The sequence below is a fragment of the Oncorhynchus clarkii genome, chromosome 10 (assembly GCF_045791955.1).
Source record: "Oncorhynchus clarkii lewisi isolate Uvic-CL-2024 chromosome 10, UVic_Ocla_1.0, whole genome shotgun sequence".
NCBI classification, from domain to species: Eukaryota; Metazoa; Chordata; class Actinopteri; order Salmoniformes; family Salmonidae; genus Oncorhynchus; species Oncorhynchus clarkii.
In genome coordinates this window covers 15,277,677-15,299,458 of record NC_092156.1, presented here as the reverse complement: position 1 = coordinate 15,299,458, position 21,782 = coordinate 15,277,677, and the positions used below count along the sequence as shown (strand labels likewise).

Genomic DNA, 21,782 nt, shown 5'->3' with positions numbered 1-21,782 from the left:
CTGCCTAGTTAAATATATATTTTTTAAATTAAGCCTTCACTTCATGGTCAACAACTATGGTTGTATTTCAACTCTGACGAGAAAACAATTAGTATGCTAATGCCAAACATGTTAGGTCGTCCGATAGGTTTGAAATAATAACTGATAAAAGTCTCGATCTCTACTTTATGCTATTCACCCTCTCTGACTGCAACCCTCCGGAAGACCTTCAGTGATACACGGTGGTACTTGTGTCCACTCTGGTACAGTATGCTGCAAATTAACTATATGAACTGGAGTTTCTTTATACAGTAAAACAAAACACTAACAATGTCTATAAATACAAAAATATGCTCTGATGAGCCATGTTGGGCAGCAACACTGTCCTTAAAACTCCAAAACTCATGCTGGAGTCTGGTCTAGTCATAGCACTGTTGACTACGGACCACACATGGCCCCTTGTGGAATCAAACTCTGCCTGTAGCTTTATATCTGTATGCCTGGATCTACCTGTCTCCCCCTCTCATCTGGGACTTTCCATCTAAATAAAGAGAATATACTAATAACTGCGGTTAAATCAGAGAAGCGGCATGAGCCAATCAAGGCCTCCGATCTTGGGGATAACAAGTCTGTGGAGTAATTATGACAACAGGGAGTCAAGATGGAGAGCCGGTCTGAGTGTGTTTCTTCCCCTGGGGGAGCCACACACAACAAGACCCTGCCACTTACTAACCCCCCCCCCCACACACACACACACACACACACACACACACACACACACACACACACACACACACACACACACACACACACACACACACACACATCAAGAGCCTGTTTTCCCGAATTAGACAGATTTCCCTGACAAACATCCTTCACCTACTGCGTCTGGGCGGTAATTAAACCATCTTATAATTCCCAAAGTTCACATTGCTTGTTGAAAGAAGGCTAATTGCTGATGCAAGATTCATGCATTTTTGCAAGAAGATATTACCACGGAAACAGACCGTACTGTAGGTCGATAACGTGACAGCATGAATCGATGACGACATCTTTTCTGAATTAGTCCATATCAAATACCGTTCGCCTTGCTCAGAGCAAGGCAAGTAGGGAGGACTCCAATCTCAGCAGACAAGACTCAATTCTCTCCCGCCTGTGCAATTACACCGCAGCATTAAAGCTATTTTTCATTGAAAGTCCCAAGGCTAAGTGAAAACAAATGAGAAAGCACAGATTCATAGTCCTTGGCCAGGCCATGACTCATGCATAATATAATAGAACTGCGTTTCTCACTAATTCACCCCTCTCTCACTCTACATAAAGGATTGACACTCGGTTTGCCGGGGTGCCACAAAGGAGCGGCTGCGCCTGAAAATGACATCCAACGAAAGTCAATAGTTACTTATAAAGAGGCGAGGGGCGAGAACGGTGCTGAGGAAATGGCTGCAATGGGTTAGCCCGTAGAAGAGAGGGGGGATTAGGGGGAGGATCCTGTAGGTCAGATAGGGACACAAGTCTGTCAGTGTCACACAAACACACAGATACACAGATACACAGACAGACAGATACACAGACAGACAGACAGACAGACAGACAGACAGACAGACAGACAGACAGACAGACAGACAGACAGACAGACAGACCATAGCCTGTCTGAAGAAGAAGCTCTTATACCCCTCTCTCTGACCGCTATGCAGATGGGAGTGAGACTGCCTCTCCCTAACCTAATGTCTCTGTTGTGGGATGTTAAAGGATGGGCCAACTAGACTTTAATCACCGTTGACAATCATTGAGCAATTAGTGGTATAGTAGCACTTTGAAAATGTGCTATATTAATTAAAATTGTTGTTATTCACTGGAATTAAATAACTAAATCAGTGTAATTCACATTTTTGTTAATTTACAGATGTAGGATCTGAATTTGATCACTCTTTTATTGCTGACTTGTAGTGTATTTGCTTATCAAAAAGACTTCTAAAGTTTGAAATTTCCACTTTGCCCTAAATAAAAATGTATCAACCCCTACAAAAATGTCCATTCATTTTAATCCACATAATAATTCAAATTTCCTTTTGCTGCAGGATTATTTTGCGAAGAAAACTGGCTCAAATTAATGTCCTACATCTGTAACTGTCAAATCCATTGTTGATGATGACTAACAGAAAAGCATCATGGGAAATGAGGAAACAAATGATACGCAGGAATATTCATTTCATAATGTTCTTTTGAACATTTCTTTGATAACATTCTACTTCCACACTGAGATGGAAGTACCAATTATGTAGTGAGAAGAAACAAAAACAAAGAGGGGGAACACTGGTAAAAACAAATAAATATCATTGCAATAACCTGCCCCTAGGCAGGTAACCTAGCGGTTAGGAGCATTGTGCCAGTAAACAAAAGGTCACTGGTTCAAATCCCTGAGTTGACTCCTATAAGTTGCTCTGGATAAGCGTGACTGCTAAAATGCAGTATGCGCAACAGACAACAATTGTTACTTTGTGACACTGATCAACCAAACAGAACATCATCGATGAATGACTGGTGGCAAAACAAATACAACTTGTGTTTAGGTGACACTGACAATGAGTCGCAAACACACGTGGTATTCCTTGGGTAAAAAGAGGTTTATGAGATACAGAATTCAACAGGACCGACCGCACATAAATCCATGGGATCACACAGAAAGATAACAAATTCATCTGATTCTACATGTTACCTTCCAAGTAGAAAGAAAACATTTGAAAAGAGTCAAGTGAACCTCATGCGTGGCTCATCAACGGACCCCAAAAGCACTGTCAAGAAATCAAATAAAAAACCAACTTTCCAGTGATAAAAGGGAGTAGAAAACTTGCCAGGTAGTTTGCTGCAGTCACACCAGGGTATGTAAGATCAAAACGAGTAACCAGTGCAGGCTGCAGGTAAGAAGTAAAAGACAACGTCACTCGCAAGTTAGGAAGACAAAAGAGAGATGATTATTACATAAAGATAGGGAGCTGCAGGCTATGGGGGTACACAGTCATACTCCACAGAGGGCAAAAGAGAGGGAGGGAGCCAGAGAGGGAGAGAGAGAAGGTGAAAATGAGAATGCAGGAGAGCAATGTTAGGGTTGAATGCGGATGAGAGAAAGTGAGAGAGTCTTACTTCCTGCATATGAGCCAATGAGGAAGGAGCCTCTAAGAAGCGCTCCCTTAGGGCCAGATTTAGTCATGTCCAAAGTCTGCAACTGTTTCATTCCCTTAACTGTTCTTAAGGGAATGGAAGACAGACAACAGATACAAACTTCTGGTAAAAAAATGTTAACCTGGCCCTCTAATGCTATAGCACCAGTAGCGGTTGTCCTCACTCCTATGTTGCTTTTTACAAAGTTATAATTTCCCAAAGAACTCAAAATATAGTGAACCTAGACCAAAACCCTTATAACCCACCCAAACCCTAAAGCAAACTATGCACTGCTAAATGCTAGTCACTGTAACTAAGTGCCGTGCCAAACCAGGAGAACGGCCTGGTGAGCGCAAGTTAGCTCTTACCTGCAGAATTACCAAGATAGGTCGTACTCTCACCCGATGCTGTGACACAAGTAGGAGGGGAGTACAAGTTATTCCTCATGGCTCAGTCCCAGCTGGCTTTGAATAAAATTAATATCAGAATAACAGTTTCCAATGCAACGTGCTAAAACACACAGAATTCCAACACCTTGCTATGGATAACAGAGTTCTCTAAGAAAAATACTAAATTATGGAAAGCAGCAAATGTGCCCGCAAAGTTACATCCCTTACAAAGTCCCATTTTAATCAACAGACTAACCTAACTACACATGCAATCGTTGTAGAAACTCACCTTTCCTTTTGCGTCTTAGGGACTGACTAAAGAGAAAGATCCACGCGGTTAGAAAAATAGTCTGAATTTACCCGAATCAAAGCTTACCAGTACATAATAAATCTGCATTTCAAAATCTCCTCAACAACATTGAGTTTTTTGTCCACAGCCTGTCAACGACTCCATCCGACTGTCATGGCAGATATTGGACCACTTGTGTCACAGTGTTGTTTCAAATCCAAGACCTGCTTCCGTTGATATATGGTATCCCTGTTTTGAGACCTTCTATCAGCGACAGTGGAGTTGGGACGGGCAGCATTTGATCAATTCCCTGTCAGCTGTTAATTTGCTATCATCCAGACACTGGGCTGTAACGTCCGACTCAATAATAATATAACCTTGCAAAATATTGGTAATAACGCTGCAGGTTTTCAGGCACTCTAAGCTATGAAAGAGAGTCAACACCAGACTAGAATACTGAGTTTCTTTGTGACAGTTGAATCTGTGCTATTGAGGGCAAGGTTACCCACATAACCACAGAGAGAGAAAAGCTTACAGTGTGATTTCTCCTCCATCCCTCTCAGTTTACATGTGTCACAGATTGCAAATTGGCTCCTATACCCTATTCCCTATATAGTGTACTACTTTTGACCAGGACCCATCGGGCTCCAGTCAAATGTAGTGCACTATATAGGGCATTGGGTGCCATTTGGGACAAAGCAACAAGTTGACCTGTTGCCTAATCTCCGCACAATACAATCTAAAGTAGGCTCAGTGTAATGCCCCATCACATCAGATATTTCTTTATCTGAACGAGATAGGGGATGTGGACACTAAAAAGGCAGTCTGTAATAGTATCCAACACAATCTCCAAATAAAATTGAGGCTTCTAAGCCCACAAACGATTCTATTACATCAGATACACAGGGGTCAAGAGAGGAGGCCTAGAACAGGACTCTTACAGGAAAGATATTATATCAGTCAGCCAAGTATTCAATTAAATATACTGCAGCCCGGTGTGTTACTTTGAATAAAATAAAATATATAGAATGTATTTTATTTTGTGGTACCTTTATCTAGTAATAATGAAGTATTAAACATGAATCCTATTACTGGAATATGAACATCAGTTCTCTGCTGCTTTGCCTTTGTTTTATAAAAATATAAAAATAAATCAAGATTAGACTCTAGACAGATTCGAACAATGAGAGTTTTCTACAAAAGTATTCTAACATTTTTATTTTTATTACAATCACACCTTAATTCAAATTTAAATTAAATCCAAGACAAATCCAAATATATTGTCACTCAACAATCTACCCCCTGCAATTCACTAACGTCCTGTCCAGGGGGTGCTACAGAAACAGGAGACGGGCGACTGCCCTATAGTCCATTCTACTAAAACTGTGCATGCTGTTTGTACTAAATCAGAGGTGGTTAGCGTATATAAATTCTCCTTTGATTCCCATTCTGTTCCAACATTGTCCCCAGCTGGCCAGCATTGTGTTTTGAGCTCCAGGGTAAAGTTACCCTAGGTACTGATCAACAATCCAAACCTTAACCACTAATGGGGAAAATTATAAACGGATCCTAAATCAGCATCTAGGTAAACTTCACCCAACAGTGTTCAAGCAACAATGATTGTTTTAATGAGGCTTATTTAAAACTGAGCACTCACCGCCACCTGCTGTTCATCTACTTTATTACAATCAGGAAGTGAATGAAAATGACTGAGTAAAATACATGATAGTTAGGTAATTAGCTTGTAAAGTAATCTCCTTATTAATCTATTATCATTGGTTGAGTGCCACATCAACAACTCAATGGAGGACTTTATTTAACATGAATCAATGATTGTATAAATCCTTTTTCCATGTGGTCAAGCACATCAGACCCCCCCCCCCCCCCCCCACACACACACACACACACTGTGCTACATGTTAAATAACTTTTTGTGTGACGTACATTACCAAGTGCATTATATAGTTTTATAAACCCGGGAAGTTTAGGTTCTGGATGCTGATTGGCTGAAATAGCATTTCAGCCGTGTGCCGTGTGTGTATCAGACAATATACCACTTGTTTACTGTTCTATTTAAATTGGTGACCAGTTTATAATAGCAGAAAGGCATTTGGGGGTTTGTGTTATATGGCCAATATACCACAGCTAGAAGCTGCATCCAGAAATGCCGCTTTGCATCGTGCATAAGAACAGCTCTTAGTCGTGGTATATTGGCCATATACCACAGGCCCTTGGGCCTTATTGCTTAAATATAACACACCCCCTTGGGCCTTATTGCCTCTAGTGACTCCCCATCCCCGATCCGGGAGAGTAATCATCGACTGACACTAATTAGCATAACGCAACGGACATAAATATTACTAGAAAATATTCCTATTCATGAAAATCACAAGTGAAATATACTGAGACACAGCTTAGCCTTTTGTTAATCATCCTGTCATCTCAGATGTTCAAAATATGTTTTACAGCCAAAGCTAGACAAGCATTTGTGTACGTTTATCGATAGCCTAGCATAGCATTTTGTCCAGCTAACAGCAGGTAACTTGGTCACAGAAATCAGAAAAGCAATCAAATTAAATCGTTTACCTTTGATGAACTTCGGATGTTTTCACTCACGAGACTCCCAGTTAGATAGCCAATGTTCATTTTTTCCCAAAATTATATTTTTGTAGGTGAAATAGCTCCGTTTGTTCTTCACGTTTGGCTGAGAAATCGACCGGAAATTACGGTCACGAAAACGCTAAAACATATTCCAAATTAGCTCCATAATATCGACAGAAACATGGCAAACGTTGTTTATAATCAATCTTCAAGGTGTTTTTCAAATATCTATTCGATAATATTTCCACCGGGACAATTGGTTTTTCAGTAGGACCGATTGGAATAATGGCTACCTCTGTATTTTACGCGAGAGTCACTCTGAGAGCCATCAGGTGACCACGTACACAATGTAGCCGCTTACGGGTATTCTCCAACATAAATGCGTAAAACTACGTCACAATGCTGTAGACACCTTGGGGAATACGTAGAAAAAGTAATCTGGTTGATAGCCCATTCACTGCTCAATAGGGACGCATTGGAACGCAGAGCTTTCAAAACACGAGGCACTTCCAGATTGGATATTTCTCAGGCTTTCGCCAGTTCTGTTATACTCACAGACAATATTTTTACAGTTTTGGAAACTTTAGAGTGTTTTCTATCCTAAACTGTCAATTATATGCATATTCTATTATCTTGTCCAAACAAAATATCCCGTTTACTTTGGGTACGTTATTTTTCCAAAAATGAAAATACTGCCCACTAGTCACAAAATATATATTCCTTTAAAAAGTAATTGAATCATAATCTTTCGTTATACATTTTTCTAAAATGCATCCATTGCAGATATGAACCTGCCCATGTACATCTCATTTAAAAAAAAAAGAGATTTGACCAGGATAGAGTTTTCTATCCTGGTCAGATCCTTTAGTCATTGAACATATGGGTCATGTTCATTAGGGCATGTAGTACACACTTAGAAAAAAGGGTTATACAAAAGGGTTATTCTTCAGCTGTCTCCCTATAGGCGTCGGGGGTACGCCATATAAAAATGTGATTCACATTTTTTTAAATAAATCATAATTTATACATTTGGGTGAGTTTTTTTTCTAGCCTGAGTAGTTTCGTTTCACTGCCAAAAATAAAATTAAACCATCTAGTGTTCAGCAGAAATAACAACACAATGTCAAATACAGGTAGCCTAGTCAAATAATTAACATCCAACCACATTAACCATTACTCTCACGCGGGAAACCTTCACTCTTGAACAGACATTTAGAAACGAAACATGACAATTTGAAAAATATGCCACGGTAAGTTTTTTGGGCAAGAATAAAGATGACTTTCGAGTAGTAAGACATGTATAAAAGCAACGGATACCATTAACCAACAGTTACCATTTAAAAAAAATATATATATATTGTGCTATTGACTGTACGCTTGTTAATTCCATGTGTAACTCTGTGTTGTTGTTTGTGTCACACTGCTTTGCTTTTTGTAAATGAGAACTTGTTCTCAACTGACCTACCTGGTTAAATAAAGGTGAAATAAAAAAATAAAAATTAAGAAGGGGCTAGAAGCATCTTATATGGTGAGCTACCGAGTGGCCAGGACAGGCAAACTCCATACTATTGTGGAGGACTTAATTCTACCTGCTGCCGCAGATTTGGCTGGGACAATGCTGGGGGAAAAGGCCCCAAAAAATATACAGACAATTCCTTCATCAAACAACACTGTTTCACGACGCATCAGTGTCATGGCAGGAGATGTTTTGAAACAATTACTGCTTTGCATACAAGCCAGTGAATTATATGCGTTACAGCTGGATGAGTCCACAGACGTGGTGGGCCTGGCACAGCTCCTGGTATATGAGACGGCACTGAGACGGCACGTGTGAAGGTGGTAAATGACATTTTAATGGCATCGGACCGAGGCTCTGCATCTGTCCTCGTGCTCCTAGACCTTAGTGCTGCTTTTGATACCATCGATCACCACATTCTTTTGGAGAGATTGGAAACCCAAATTGGTCTACATGGACAAGTTCTGGCCTGGTTTAGATCTTATCTGTCGGAAAGATATCAGTTTGTCTCTGTGAATGGTTTGTCCTCTGACAAATCAACTGTAAATTTCGGTGTTCCTCAAGGTTCCGTTTTAGGACCACTATTGTTTTCACTATATATTTTACCTCTTGGGGATGTTATTCGAAAACATAATGTTAACTTTCACTGCTATGCGGATGACACACAGCTGTACATTTCAATGAAACATGGTGAAGCCCCAAAATTGCCCTTGCTAGAAGAATGTGTTTCAGACATAAGGAAGTGGATGGCTGCAAACTTTCTACTTTTAAACTCGGACAAAACAGAGATGCTTGTTCTAGGTCCCAAGAAACAAAGAGATCTTCTGTTGAATCTGACAATTAATCTTAATGGTTGTACAGTCGTCTCAAATAAAACTGTGAAGGACCTCGGCGTTACTCTGGACCCTGATCTCTCTTTTGAAGAACATATCAAGACCATTTCAAGGACAGCTTTTTTCCATCTACGTAACATTGCAAAAATCAGAAACTTTCTGTCCAAAAATGATGCAGAAAAATTAATCCATGCTTTTGTCACTTCTAGGTTAGACTACTGCAATGCTCTACTTTCCGGCTACCTGGATAAAGCACTAAATAAACTTCAGTTAGTGCTAAATACGGCTGCTAGAATCCTGACTAGAACCAAAAAATTTTATCATATTACTCCAGTGCTAGCCTCTCTACACTGGCTTCCTGTCAAAGCAAGGGCTGATTTCAAGGTTTTACTGCTAACCTACAAAGCATTACATGGGCTTGCTCCTACCTATCTCTCTGATTTGGTCCTGCCGTACATACCTACACGTACGCTACGGTCACAAGACGCAGGCCTCCTAATTGTCCCTAGAATTTCTAAGCAAACAGCTGGAGGCAGGGCTTTCTCCTATAGAGCTCCATTTTTATGGAACTGTCTGCCTACCCATGTCAGAGACGCAAACTCGGTCTCAACCTTTAAGTCTCTACTGAAGACTCATCTCTTCAGTGGGTCATATGATTGAGTGTAGTCCGGTCCAGGAGTGTGAAGGTGAACGGAAAGGCTCTGGAGCAACGAACCGCCCTTGCTGTCTCTGTGGGTTGAGTCACTGATGTGGTCATCCTGTCTGGGTTGGCGCCCCCCCTTCTTCCTAGGTTTTTACCTTTCTAGGGAGTTTTTCCTAGCCACCGTGCTTCTACACCTGCATTGCTTGCTGTTTGGGGTTTTAGGCTGGGTTTCTGTACAGCACTTTGAGATATCAGCTGATGTACGAAGGGCTATATAAAATAAATTTGAAATTTGAAATATGTCCGTTATGTTTCTGGGGGATCAATTAAGGAAGACTTCCTCTTCTGCAAACCACTGGAAACCAAGACAACATGAGAGGATATTTTGAAAGTACTGGACAGCTTTGTGACATCAAATGGTCTTTGGTGGTCAAGCTGTGTTGGTATCTGTACTGATGGAGCAAAAGCCATGACAGGGAGACATAGTGGAGTGGTAACGCGCGTGCAAGCAGTTGCTCCCAATGCCACTTGGGTACACTGCAGCATCCACCGAGAGGCTCTTACTGTCAAGGGAATGCCTGACAGCTTGAAATATGTTTTGGACACTACAGTGAACATTTCTCACACGACTGGCCTATCTGGGTGATGTTTTTTCTCGTCTGAATGATCTGAATCTAGGATTACAGGGACTCTCCGCAACTATATTCAATGTGCAGGACAAAAGTGAGGCTATGATTAAGAAGTTGGAGCTCTTCTCTGTCTGCATTAACAAGGACAACACACAGGTCTTTCCATCATTGTATGATTATTTGTGTGCAAATTAACTCAAGCTTACAGACAATATCAAATGTGATATAGCGAAGCACCTGAGTGAGCTGGATACTGGTCATTTATGAACATTTGAACATCTTGGCCATGTTCTGTTATAATCTCCACCCGGCACAGCCAGAAGAGGACTGGCCACCCCTCATAGCCTGGTTCCTCTCTAGGTTTCTTCCTAGGTTTTGACCTTTCTAGGGAGTTTTTCCTAGCCACCGTGCTTCTACACCTGCATTGCTTGCTGTTAGGGGTTTTAGGCTGGGTTTCTGTACAGCACTTTGAGATATTAGCTGATGTACGAAGGGCAATATAAATACATTTGATTTGATTTAAGACTGAGACTCTCTCCAATACAACCCAACATTGCAGAGTTATGTGCATCCTTTCAAGAACACCCTTCTCATTAACCTGTGGTGAGTTATTCACAATTTTTGATGAACAAATATGTTTTTATATGTAAGATGTCTAAATAAAGGGCAAAATGATTGATTATTATTATATTATTATTTGTGCCCTGGTCCTATAAGAGCTCTTTGTCACTTCCCACGAGACGGGTTGTGACAAAAACTCACACTCATTCTTATGTTTAATAAATGTATTGTATAGTGTGTGTGTGGCAGGCTTACAATGATGGCTAAAAACAACATTTGAGAGTGTGCTGACCCTGGTGCTAGAGGGGGTACGCAGCTGGAGGTTGAATGTTTGAAGGGGTACTATGAAAAGTTTGGAAACCACTGCCTTAGGAGAACCCTTTTTGGGTTCCATGTAGAACCCTTTGTGGAAAGGGTTTTACATGGAACCCTAAAGGGTTCTAGCTGGAACCAAAAAGGGTTCTTAAAAGGGTTCTTCTATGGGGACAGATGAAGAACCCTCATAGGTTCTAGATAGCACCGTTTTTTTTTGTGTGGACAATGTTTAAGAGTTTCTTACTGGACAATTCCAGGTAGTCTTTCCCTGTTCCAGTCCATTTTCTTACATTTGGTGCCTAATGAAATAAACATGACGACGTACTTTTGTTAGCAATAGCGCACCGAGTTGCACTAGTTATGAGAGGCTTACCGAAGACTCAGGAAAGGAACCACAATAGCTTTTGAATTAATCAAGATAGTGAGAGAGGGGAAATGGCTAAGAGGAATGAGAGGAAGAGATAGGGAGAAAGAAACAGAAAGAACAAGGAAGAGATAAGAGAGAAAGAGAACAAGACTAACAGGGAGAGGAAAGAGGTGAACGAGGGACACCATGTTGGTAGCCACGCATGGTGTGGTTTGGCAAGTTCTCGTCAGGGACTTCCCAGTGAGCAAAACTGGTTGGCACAGTTTTGCTGTATAAATGACTTATTTGTAACCAATTTTGCTCACTGGGTTGGGGGTGCAGGACAGGACATTTGCTGACCTTGAGCGGGGAGATATGGGAGTGGGACACGTAGCCATGCACATTCTCAATCTCCGAGAGGTTCTTCTCCGACACGTGCACCAGCTCAGGGGCGCGCACCTCATTGGTCAGCCGCGGGAACCCGTGCTCAGGTGGAGAGTCCTCATCTTGATAGCGATACTGCTTTAGAAAGGAGGAAGAGGAAGAAGGAGAGGAGGAAAAGCGGTGGAAGGACAAAAGGAGCACAGAGGAAAAGAATAAAGAAACCATCAGAATTACGATAAATAATAGATTGACATACATTTAAATTCCACTGTGAACCATGCTACTTGTAGAGAAATGTTACAAAGTCACATAATACATTGACTAGGCTACATGTACATATAGCCCCATTCTGTGGCCCAATGAAGTGAATGATAAGGCATCCTCTGTGATTGTTAATTCTACCCATGAAGTTCATATGACACTGCTTCACCACTACTAAACCGTTGTGAAATGAGAGTGAAAGCTGTGTCCCAATGGGGATCTCGGGGACACAAGGTAAGGGGGGTCTGCCAGAGAGCATGAATCTGCGACAGCCTATGTAAGTGTGAACATGTGGACTGAAACATGGTAGCCTAATTCTAATTGGAACGGAAAGTGGGAAAGTTGCACTTCTTTTCACAGTGCCTTTTTGTGAAATAACTAGCACCGGGATTCAATCAAAGGCGTGTTGTTGACAGATTAATTGCATTTCAATACAATTTCCCTCACCCTTTCGGAGATGGCATTCACGGTAAAGCTGAGGAAGGCAGCTCGAGCATGAACAACCTTTAAAAGTCAAGTGCAGTGCACCTGCTGACAACTCGCCTTGGATTGAACCCTGGCTCAGGTGAACATTGCTACAGTTGGTAACAGTGACAAGAGGAAATTAATGAAGGAGTGTCATAATGAACTGATTCTCTGAACTTTCCTTGGAATACAGTATGCTACCATATCGTTCTTATGGCAAAACAAGACAAAATATTTAAGTGCTTTTGAATGGGGTATGGTAGTAGATGCCAGGTGCACTGGTTTGTGGCAAGAACTGCAACGCTGCTGGATTTTTCACACTTAACAGTTTCCCATGTGTATCAAGAATGGTCCAGCACCCAAAGGACATACAGTCAACTTGACACAACCGTGGGAAGCATTGGAGTCAACATGGGCCAGCATCCCTGTGAAACGCTTTCGACATCTTGTAGAGTCCATGCCCCAACGAACTGCGGCTATCCTGAGGGAAAACCTGCAACTCTATACTAGGAAAGGGTTCCTAATGTTTGGTATACTCAGTGTATATGCCCACATAGCTCTAAAATGTTCAAACCAACTCGAAACAATATCGAATAAATATATTTCCATCAAGCTAATACTGTACGTCCCTTATAATCATCAAGCATACTGTATACTGTCCCTAATGTCAACCTATTTGATCCTGATGGAGTGATAAGGGATAATATTCCCAAGGCCTGAGTGCCTTATGATATGATATGAAAGCAGTGAAGTCCTCTCTGTGTACAGCACAAGAGTGGCTAGTGGCATGGATGGGTGCCCTGCCTGAAGCATGGGGAGAAGGATGGCATGAAGATGGGGCCCGAGGGACAGTGTGAAGGCCCCTCTCTCACCCAGGGAGTGCTCATCAAGGCGGGGTTCATGCATGCCGGGGGCGGGCCAGTGTGTGGGGACCCCTGCACGGCTGCCGGCCTGTTCTGTGGACAAGAGAGAGCATTCTAGCTTTGACCACAAGGGGGAAACCCTTAACATGATATCTGCACAACAATACAAAATGTCTGCCCTGCATCTCCATTCTATATGTGGTACAGGCATGGCTCAGCTGGTAAGATCGTGATGCCGCCAATGCCAAGCATCCTTGGTTACAATTCCACATACGCATACTATTGCTTTGGATAAAAGCTTCTAGCAAGTGGCATAAACTGCAAAAGATTATCTTATGGCCACAGAAATTATTTGAATTCCAAAATTATGTGCAATTATCATAACATACCGCTGAATCAATTTTACCATCAAAATTAACTTTGTGGTATCAGAGGACCTCTTTCCCAAAGGAGAGCCGGGTCGTATATATCACGTGTCTAAGAGTAGGCGTGCTGATCTAGGAGAATGTTTGGCCCTTATTATGAATCAGATCATTATGGACAGGCAGGACCTGATCCTAGTTCTAGTTCCCTGTACACTTCAGCTGATGATGTCTTTCAATCTCTAAGTTGAGAGGACTTGAAATTGTACTGTGTCTCAAGTTAAACAACACATTTGTCCAACTCAGGAATGCATGTAAACTCAGTAAAACGTGTTATGCAAACGGAAAAAAGGAAACAGTAAGTAAGAGCACTGAGATGCCGACACACGCACGCACGCACGCACGCACGCACGCACGCACACACGCACACACACACACACACACACACACACACACACACACACACACACACACACACACACACACACACACACACACAGGAGAGGGGTGCATGTGGGGAGCCGGGTGCAGTGCCCGTTTACCCTGTGACAACATGGCCACTCCAGATGAACAAAGAGAGCAGATAAAGGAGGCAAATAATTTCATATACACATTTTCAGAAGGAATTAAAAGTAGTGTGGGTTGCTTTTCCATGACCAGAATAAAATCAGTTGTACTTTAAATTCCAGTGCCCTTATTACAGTGTAATTATTCCTGTAATTACAACAAAACAAATATTGTAATTACTCATTATTACACTGTACTTCGGGGTTACTTAGGGTTATGGCTAAAGAAAAGGTTAGTGTTTAATAAGTAGTTACAATACTTCTTATACTGTAATGCCATGAGTAGTTACACAGTTATAATGGCACTGTAATGTAAAGCGTTACTCAGAAATCTCATTAGCTTTAAATGTATTCTGTGATTCTTTGTCACATTCTTTTTCTGTTTGGGTATAATTGCATTTCATTCCATCCCCCTGCAGAGCTACCCTGAGTATACAAAACATTAAGAACACCTGCTCTTTCCATGACATAGACTAACCAGGTGAATCCAGGTGAAAGCTATGATCCCTTATTGATGTCATTTGTTAAATCTACTTCAATCAGTGTAGATGAAGGAGAGGAGACAGGTTAAAATAATATTTTTAAGCCCCGAGACAAGTGAGACATGGATTGCGTATGGGTGCCATTCAGAGGGTGATTGGGCAAGACAAAAAATGTAAGTGCCTTTGAACAGGGTATGGTAATATTAGGACGTTCTTAATGTTTGGTATACTCAGGGTATACCGATGCAGTGATATGCTAATGTTTGGTAGACCCATAAGCAGGCACAGTTTACTTGAAGTTGTTTAGATACTGTATGATGGATATAGCACATATACTACCACCAGGATTGTAATGTCTTTGTATTACAAGTAAACAATACACTTTGCACCAGTAACTACGTTAAACAAATATTTGGCGAGTTGTGAGGCTACGATCTGCAGCTGAATACTGTAACTAACAACATTTTGGTTACCAGAGTAGTTCTGGAATAACTACATTGCATTAGAGTGAGGTAATGTAAATTGTTACCCATTAAGACTGACTTTTTATAGTGGCCTACATGTTCAGGCTGCCAGAACCTCTCAAAATCATTGAGGCATCATCCAGAAAGAGCAGAGCTTAGCTAAGCTTTTTCTCCCTTTGAACATGAGTCATCTTGAGCCACCATTGACAACAGTGAGTGTGTGTGCATACAAAAAGATGCTTGCCAAACTCAATGCATGTAGAGCATGGTGGTATAGTGAAAAGTTGTCTTTATTCAAAGCATCGGAAATGAATACATAGTTAAGAGATAGTTCACTCCAAAATTATATTTTAGTATGTTCATTAGTCCACTGTTAATTTGGGCTAGTTTTAGAGTTTGTTAGAGTTTTTAGTTAGGGCTGTCAGAGTTAATCAGTTAACTCAAGTGAACTTTTTGTAATTTTTCCTGCACACTTTCAATTGTGATTAATTGCATTGTCTGAAAACATTCAAAATACACCAAAAACATCACAAAATACATCATCTATAGAGCTAAAAACAACAATGTGATGTTAAAACAAGTTGAAATTGAGGTAAAAGAAAGGATTCAACCACCTCGGTAGCTTGCTAGCAAACATAAAACCGAAACATTGAAGCGACCAGACTGTGTGCTGGAAAAACACTTGGTTTGTTAATTTTGATTAAAACGAAACCGATATTAATTAAATATGAACATAGCACTACATGTTACACACATAGACACTCAACCATGCAAATTGGCGGAGTTATTATATATTTGGACAGCACAAATTATAGTCGTACTCTTATACAGACATTGTACATACTCTCACTAAATCACATCCAATATCATACACATCAACCTACTCAGATTTACTATACACGTAATATCTTGTCTCAATTTTCTAACATCTGTGGCATTGACTCACAGGCAAACAGACAAGGAAATAAAACAAATATTGCTAGAACCTATTTATTGAGTTTTAAATATCAGACTTTTGAAAGCTCTAATTTTGACCGTCATAATACCTGTGATGGCAGTAACTTTACAAGTACTAATTATGATCAATTTAGACTGAGAATAGTATCTAGTTATGGTAAGGGATGAAATAAGTATAGCTAGTTATAATTGTAATGGTTTAGCAGATTATAAAAAAGAACATCAGTCTTTACGTGGCTAAAAGAAAGGGAATATAACATATACTGTTTACAGGAAACTCACTCTACATCCTTAGATTAAGTTGCGTGGAAAAAGGAATGGGGTGGTGAAATAATTTTCTGTCATGGACAAAGGATCTCAAAAGGTGTGATGCTTTGAAAACATAATGTTAACTTTCACTGCAAGGCGGAGGACACACAACTGTACATTTCAATGAAACATGGTGAAGCCCCAAAATTGCCTTCGCTAGAAGCCTGTGTTTAAGACATAAGGAAGTGGATGGCTGCAAGCTTTCTACTTTTAAACTCGGTCCCAAGAAACAAAGAGATCTTCTGTTGAATCTGACAATTAATCTTGGTGGTTGTACAGCCGTCTCAAATAAAACTGTGAAGGACCTCTAGCAGCCGTATTTAGTCCTAATCCGGACATTTATAAGAAATCCTGCTGTGCCCTCCGACGAACCATCAAACAGTCATACTACACCGAATCATACTACACCGGCTCAGATCCTCGTCTTATGTGGCAGGGCTTGCAAACTATTACAGACTACAAAGGGAAGCACAGCCACGAGCTGCCCATTCATGAGCCTACCAGACGAGCTAAATCCCTTCTATGCTCACTTCAAGGCAAGCAACACTGAGGCATGCATGAGAGCATCAGCTGTTCCGGACGACTGTGTGATCACGCTCTCCGTAGCTGACGTGAGTAAGACCTTTAAACAGGTCAACATTCACAAGGCTGCGGGGCCAGACGGATTACCAGGACATGTGCTCCGGGCAACTGGCAGGTGTCTTCACTGACATTTTCAACATGTCCCTGATTGAGTCTGCAATACCAACATGTTTCAAGCAAACCACCATAGCCCCTGTGCCCAAGAACACTAAGGCAACCTGCCTAAATGACTACAGACCCGTAGCACTCACGTCAGTAACCATGAAGTGCTTTGAAAGGCTGGTAATGGCTCACATCAACACCATTATCCCAGAAACCCTAGATCCACTCCAATTTGCATACTGCCCAAACAGATCCACAGATGCCCTTTCCCACCTGGACAAAAGGAACACCTATGCGAGAATGCTATTCATTGACTACAGCTCAGCGTTCAACACCATAGTACACTCAAAGCTCATCACTAAGCTAAGGATCCTGGGACTAAACACCTCCCTCTGAAATTGGATCCTGTACTTCCTGACGGGCCGCCACCAGGTGGTGAGGGTAGGTAGCGATATATCTGCCATGCTGATCCTCAACACTGGAGCCCCTCAGGGGTGCGTGCTCAGTCCCCTCCTGTACTCCCCTGTTCAACCACGACTGCATGGCAGGTACGACTCCAACACCATCATTAAGTTTGCAGATGACACAACAGCCTGATCACCGACAACGACAAGACAGCCTATAGGGAGGTCAGAGACCTGGCCGGGTGGTGCCAGAAAACCAACGTAACCTAGACTAAGGAGATGATTGTGGACTACAGGAAAAGGAGGACCGAGCACGCCCCCATTCTCATCGACGGGGCTGTATTGGAGCAGGTTGACAGCTTCAAGGTCCTTGGTGTCCACATCACCAACAAACTAGAATGGTCCAAACACACCAAGACAGTCATAAAGAGGGCACGACAAAGTCTATTTCCCCTCAGGAAACTAAAAAGATTTGGCATGGGTCCTCAGATCCTCAAAAGGTTCTACAGCTTCAACATTGAGAGCATGACTGGTTGCATCACTGCCTGGTATGGCAACTGCTCGGCCTCCGACCGCAAGACACTACAGAGGGTAATGCGTACGGCCCAGTACATCACTAAGCTGCCTGCCATCCAGGACCTCTACACCAGGCGGTGTCAGAAGAAGGCCCTAAAAATTGTCAAAGACACCACCCACCCCGGTCATAAACTGTTCTCTCTACTACCGTGTGGCAAGCGTTACCGGAGCGCCAAGTCTAGGACCAAACGGCTTCTCAACAGCTTTGACCCCCAAGCCATAAGACTCCTGAACAGGTAATCAATTGGCTACCCGGACTATCTGCATTGTGTCCCGCCACCCACCACCCGCCAACCCCTCTTTTACGCTACTGCTACTCTCTGTTTATCATATATGCATAGTCACTTTAACCACACCTACATGTACATACTACCTCAATTAGCCCGACTAACCGATGCCTGTATATAGCCTCGCTACTGTTATAGCCTCGCTACTGTATATAGCCTCACTACTGTATATAGCCTCACTACTGTTATAGCCTCACTACTGTATATAGCCTCGCTACTGTTATAGCCTCGCTACTGTATATAGCCTCACTACTGTATATAGCCTCACTACTGTTATAGCCTCACTACTGTATATAGCCTCACTACTGTATATAGCCTCACTACAGTTATAGCCTCGCTACTGTTATAGCCTCGCTACTGTTATAGCCTCGCTACTGTATATAGCCTCGCTACTGTTATAGCCTCGCTACTGTATATAGCCTCGCTACTGTTATAGCCTCGCTACTGTATATAGCCTCGCTACTGTATATAGCCTCGCTACTGTTATAGCCTCGCTACTGTTATAGCCTCGCTACTGTTATAGCCTCGCTACTGTTATAGCCTCGCTACTGTATATAGCCTCGCTACTGTTATAGCCTCGCTACAGTTATAGCCTCGCTACTGTTATAGCCTCGCTACTGTATATAGCCTCGCTACTGTTATAGCCTCGCTACTGTATATAGCCTCACTACTGTTATTATTCACTGTCTTTTTACTGTTGTTTTTTATTTCCTTACTTATCTATTGTTCACCTAACACCTATTTTTTACTTAAAAATTGCACTGTTGGTTAGGGCCTGTAAGTAAGCATTTCACTGTTGTATTCGGCGCACGTGACAAAAACACTGATTTGATATTCAAAACTTTTACTTGAACCCTAAATGGTTTTCAAGTAGAATACTAAGAAAAGCTCAACCATTGTTTAAAAATGCCCCTTTTGCCTTTTCAAAGTATCCCTCTTTTTCAAACAAGCACTGCAGAGCTGGCTACAATTTCAATTTCATCCCCCTGAAAAGATAGAACAAATATTATGGCTGAACTCAAATGTCCTGGTTGATAAAATTCCTGTAGTTATGGGAAAGGGTATTTTGTTTTTAAATAATATTGTAAATTAGAATGGAGTTATCAGAATTGTCCGGGAAGGTCTGCTCAATCCAAGAGTACAACCAATTGATTACAGCATTACCCCAAATATGGAGGAGGCAGGTGGCTGCGGGAGGAGGTAGGGAACTGGTCTGTCTGCCCAACATAAAAGATCAAAAAGGATAAAAAAAGCATAAATAGGAAAGTATACCAGTTTCATTTGAGGACCAGGACGTTGACAACTGTGCCATACAGATTGCAAAATAGTTGGGACGTGATTTTTGATGTATTCCATGGTACAGGGTGTATGAGTTGATATATAAAACGACGCAAGATTCAAGACTTCGTGCTTTTCAGCTAAAACTATGATATAGAATTCTGCCACCAACCAAATGCTGAATATTAGATATATTGAAATTGTACGTTAAACATCAGAGCATAGTTAAAAGATATATGTTAAGTAGAAATCCGAAGAGGGTGGCCAGCAGAGATAGGTGGGATGGGCTGAGGGAAGCTGAGGTTTGGGATGTGGAATTGGAGACAAGTGGGAGTTGCTGTGCGGGAAATAGAATGATGGTCAAAGATAAAAGTCAAAAATAAAGTCAAAATAAAACATAATAAAAAGTAAGTTTGAATGACACTGAGGGGCAGTGTTTTTACAACTAATGCCGGTTTGCCTGAGGCTGATGCCGTGCAGGTGTTTGTACACATGCATATATATACATACACTCTCATTCAAATAAACGCATACAAGAACACACACATACATGTAATAGTGACAGACTTGCACAAACATATACAGCTGGCATTGCTGTTATGATTTTAGTTGTCCTTTGTTTGTTTTGTTTTTTTGTTTGTTTTTTTGCATTGTTGTTTGCTGTTTTTCTCTCTCTCTCTCTCTCTCTCTCTCTCTCTCTCTCTCTCTCTCTCTCTTTTTTTTCCCCACCTTTATTTAACCAGGTAGGCCAGTTCAGAACAAGCTCTCGTTTACAACTACAACCAGGCCAAGATAAAGAAAAGCAGTGCGACAAAAACAACAACACAGAGTTACACATAAACAAACGTACAGTCAATAACACAAAAGAAAAGAAAAATAGAAAAAAAATCTATGTACAGTGTGTGTGTGCAAATGTATAAGAGTAGGGAGGTAGGCAATAAATAGGCCCAAGAGGCAAAAATAATAAAAATGTAGCATTAAAACTGGAGTGATTGATGTGCAGATGATGATGTGCAAGTAGAGATACTGGGGTGCAAAAGAGCAAGAGGGTCAGTAATAATATGGGGATGAGGTGTGCTATTTACAGATTGGCTGTGTACAGGTACAGTGATCGGTAAGCTGCTCAGACAGCTGATGCTTAAAGTTAGAGAGGAAGACATGAGACTCAAGCTTTAGAGATTTTTGCAATTTGTTCCAGTCATTGGCAGCAGAGAACTGGAAGGAAAGGCTGCCAAAGGAAGTGTTGCCTTTGGGGATGACCAGTGCAATATACCTGCTGGAGCGCGTGCTACGGATGGGTGTTGCTATGGTGACCAGTGAGCTAAGATAAGGTCGGGCTTTACCTAGCAAAGACTTATTTATTTTATTTTATTTATTTCACCTTAATTTAACCAGGTGGGCTAGTTGAGAACAAGTTCTCATTTGCACCTGCGACCTGGTCAAGATAAAGCAAAGCAGTTTGACACACAATAACACAGAGTTACACATGGAATAAACAAACATACAATCAATAATACAGTAGAAAAATCTATATACAGCATGTGCAAATGAGGTAGGATAAGAGAGTAAGGCAATAAATAGGCCATGGTGGCGAAGTAATTACAATATAGCAATTAAACACTGGAATGGTAGGGAGTGCAGAAGATGAATGTGCAAGTAAAGATACTGTGATGCAAAGGAGCAAGATAAATAAATAAATACAGTATGGGGATGAGGTAGATTGGATGGGCTATTTACAGATGAGCTATGTACATGTGCAGTGATCTGTGAGCAGCTCTGGCAGCTGGTGCTTAAAGCTAGTGAGGGAGGTAAGAGTCTCCAGCTTCAGAGATTTTTGCAGTTCGTTCCAGTCATTGGCAGCAGAGAACTGGAAGGAGAGGTGGCCAAAGGAAGAATTGGCTTTGGGGGTGACCAGTGAGATATACCTGCTGGAGCGCGTGCTATGGGTGGGTGCTGCTATGGTGACCAATGAGCTGAGATAAGGCGGCGCTTTACCTAGCAGAGACTTGTAGATGACCTGGAGCCAGTGGGTTTGGCGACGAGTATGAAGCAAGGGCCAGCCAACGAGAGCATACAGGTCACAGTGGTGGGTAGTATATTGGGCTTTGGAGACAAAACGGATGGCACTGTGACTGTACCCAATTTGTTGAGTAGAGTGTTGGAGGCTATTTTGTAAA

The 21,782-nt window shown here is 41.5% G+C and overlaps 1 protein-coding gene across 24 annotated transcripts in view; it reads right to left on the bottom strand.

Moving 5' to 3' along the window:
* LOC139418051 (discs, large homolog 2 (Drosophila)) overlaps positions 1–21,782 on the bottom strand; it is a 290,161-nt gene that overhangs the window by 150,020 nt on the left and 118,359 nt on the right. For 13 of the 24 annotated variants that reach the window (XR_011635267.1, XM_071167181.1, XM_071167182.1 and 10 more), the window contains 2 exons: positions 11,624–11,782; positions 2,835–2,894 (listed from right to left, as the gene is read on the bottom strand). Coding sequence is in view for 23 of the 24 variants with exons in the window: in XM_071167181.1 (XP_071023282.1) it covers positions 2,835–2,894; positions 11,624–11,782 (219 nt within the window). In the remaining variant the exon portion in view is untranslated. Of the gene's footprint in view, positions 1–2,834; positions 2,895–11,623; positions 11,786–13,245; positions 13,330–21,782 lie in introns of all 24 variants that reach the window. The other 11 variants (XM_071167188.1, XM_071167195.1, XM_071167198.1 and 8 more) reach the window with 5 other exon arrangements.